Source organism: Chaetura pelagica, unplaced genomic scaffold (assembly GCF_000747805.2).
Source record: "Chaetura pelagica isolate M959 unplaced genomic scaffold, ChaPel_1.0 scaffold24, whole genome shotgun sequence".
In the NCBI taxonomy this organism is placed as follows: domain Eukaryota; kingdom Metazoa; phylum Chordata; class Aves; order Apodiformes; family Apodidae; genus Chaetura; species Chaetura pelagica.
The window spans coordinates 3,995,512-3,997,427 of record NW_009953077.1 but is presented as its reverse complement, the minus strand read 5'-3'; the positions used below and the strand labels follow the sequence as shown (position 1 = coordinate 3,997,427).

The following is a 1,916-nucleotide window of genomic DNA, read 5'->3' as shown; positions in this document are numbered from 1 at the left end:
GGCATCGTCGGGGGGGAGGGGTGTTCTTTTTTCTCAGTTTCTCTGGGTTCATTTTATTTTCAGTTGGGGTTTTTGTTTTTGGGGTTTTTTTTTAAACTTTATACCAAATCCTCTTCCCTCTTTGCTTTGTGCGATGAGTTAGCACACGGGCTGTCGTCTGTAGAAGCAATAGAGTGCAGGAGGCTACAAAAGAGCACAAATCCCGTGGAACAAGATCAGGAGAGCTTTGCCTCCGGCAGTATCCTTCCTCTTACTGTGCAATCCAAGTCCTTCTCAAGCCATTTCGTGGGGACACAGGGACGGCTGGCGTGGCAGCTGGTGGCCAAAACCCGCTTGCCCTGCCAGGAGGGGATTCCCGGGGAGGGGGAGGCAGCCCAAGGAGGGGGCTTGCCAGCGTACGGCCCGCACCCCGCCGCCTCCCCACGCCGGTGGCATCCCCCGGTGCCCCCCGCGGCAGGCGGCAGCCGCCCTCTCGCCCGCCTGATGTTCTATGCAACGAAATAACACGACTCCAGAACAAGACCTGTGAATAGCTACTCGGTTCAATGTTGCGCCTAAGGGTTTCATCGCAATGCCTGCCGCCGAGCAACCCAGTAACTACTCTTTATCGACCACCCGTGCGTATGAATTCGTGGCATGTTCGACCCACGGAGGGCCACTTTGCCAAAGGGCAGCCCTAGCGCCCATGACCATCTGTCCCGTTGTAGAGCATGGCTTGCTACTTCTCTGCACGGTTCCACCCGCCTTTCAGTGCTTGCCGTTCTTTGCCTGGACTTTTCTTTTTTCTTTTCCATCGGTCCATCGCTGTACTGAAAGCTCTGAGCAGATTTATGCACTTGTTATCGAGGACCTGGTCACCATGGGACACCCACACCCCACGGCAGGTCCCTCGCCAGGGGCTCTGCCTGTGCCCAAGGCTGGGGGAGAGGCTGACAGCTGTGGGGCAGGGGGAAACGCAGCACGGAGGAGACCCCTGGCCCTACGCACACCCGCTCCCTCTCTCCGCTGATGACAAGTGCATAGCCTGAGGGTGCCTCCTCCCGGCCCCCGCCGCTCCTCGTGCTGTAAATACTTGTACAGTGTGTAAATCACACGCGGGATCAAGACCCCCCGCCAGGGCCTGTCTTGCCACCCGAGCACATTCGCCACCTTGCCTCCGCACCCCCAGGGACCAGGGGCGTGTAGCCCACCCCGCCAGGACCCCACCCGAACCGCACCAGTCGGTCGGGGGGTGCGGAGATGAAGGGCTGAGCGCGGCCGGGCGCCATTTCCAGCGGTCAGTGCGGTGCTGGGTGCGCTCCCTCTGAACATTGTGACGGTGTGCGTGTCTGCTGTGCTCTGTGCCACCCGTAGTGACCCTGTACCGTGCCGTACCGTGCCGTACCGTGCCGTCCCCCCCCTGCCGCTGTGTCGTGACTCCCTCCCAGAAGCTGCCCCCTCACCAGGTGTTTCTGTGGGAACAGAATAAAAAGGACTTGACACAAACCACAGACTAGCCCAAATTTCCTGCCTGCCTGCAGCAAGGGGGAGCAAGTGGGATCTGGTCCCCCGGCACGATGGGTGCAGCCTGGCTTGGTCAGCACCACACCTTGCCCATACCTGAGGCTGCTGGGCTGGGGAATCCCTGTAGCCTTCAAGAGCCTGATCCTCCCACCCTTGCAGGGCTGCTGGGCTGAGTGGTTCCTATGGACTCCAAGGGGCTTATCCTTCGACACCAGGGGCTGTTTTTGTGGGGGGACCCAGTGGGGCCCTTGAGTCCTAACCCTCCCACATTGGGGGGCGCTGAGCAGGGGTCCTTATGGGCTCCAAGGGCCCGATCCTACACACATACCAGGGGCTGCTGGTCTGGGGGGGTCCCTGTGGGCACCGAGCACCTGAGCCCCTGCACACAGAGCCCCTGTGCTGCAGCCACCTGC

At 60.7% G+C, this 1,916-nt stretch overlaps 2 protein-coding genes across 2 annotated transcripts in view; both read left to right on the top strand.

The window, feature by feature from the left end:
• Positions 1-504, top strand: part of BSN (bassoon presynaptic cytomatrix protein) — an 80,676-nt gene extending 80,172 nt beyond the window's left edge. The window contains 1 exon segment of the mRNA XM_009996958.1: positions 298-504. Coding sequence (XP_009995260.1) covers positions 298-504 — 207 coding nt within the window.
• Positions 505-685: 181 nt separating this feature from the next.
• Positions 686-1,916, top strand: part of APEH (acylaminoacyl-peptide hydrolase) — a 10,831-nt gene continuing 9,600 nt past the window's right edge. Inside the window, exon 1 of the mRNA XM_009996957.1 lies at positions 686-703. Within this exon, the coding sequence (XP_009995259.1) occupies positions 686-703 (18 nt within the window). The remainder of the gene's footprint in view (positions 704-1,916) is intronic.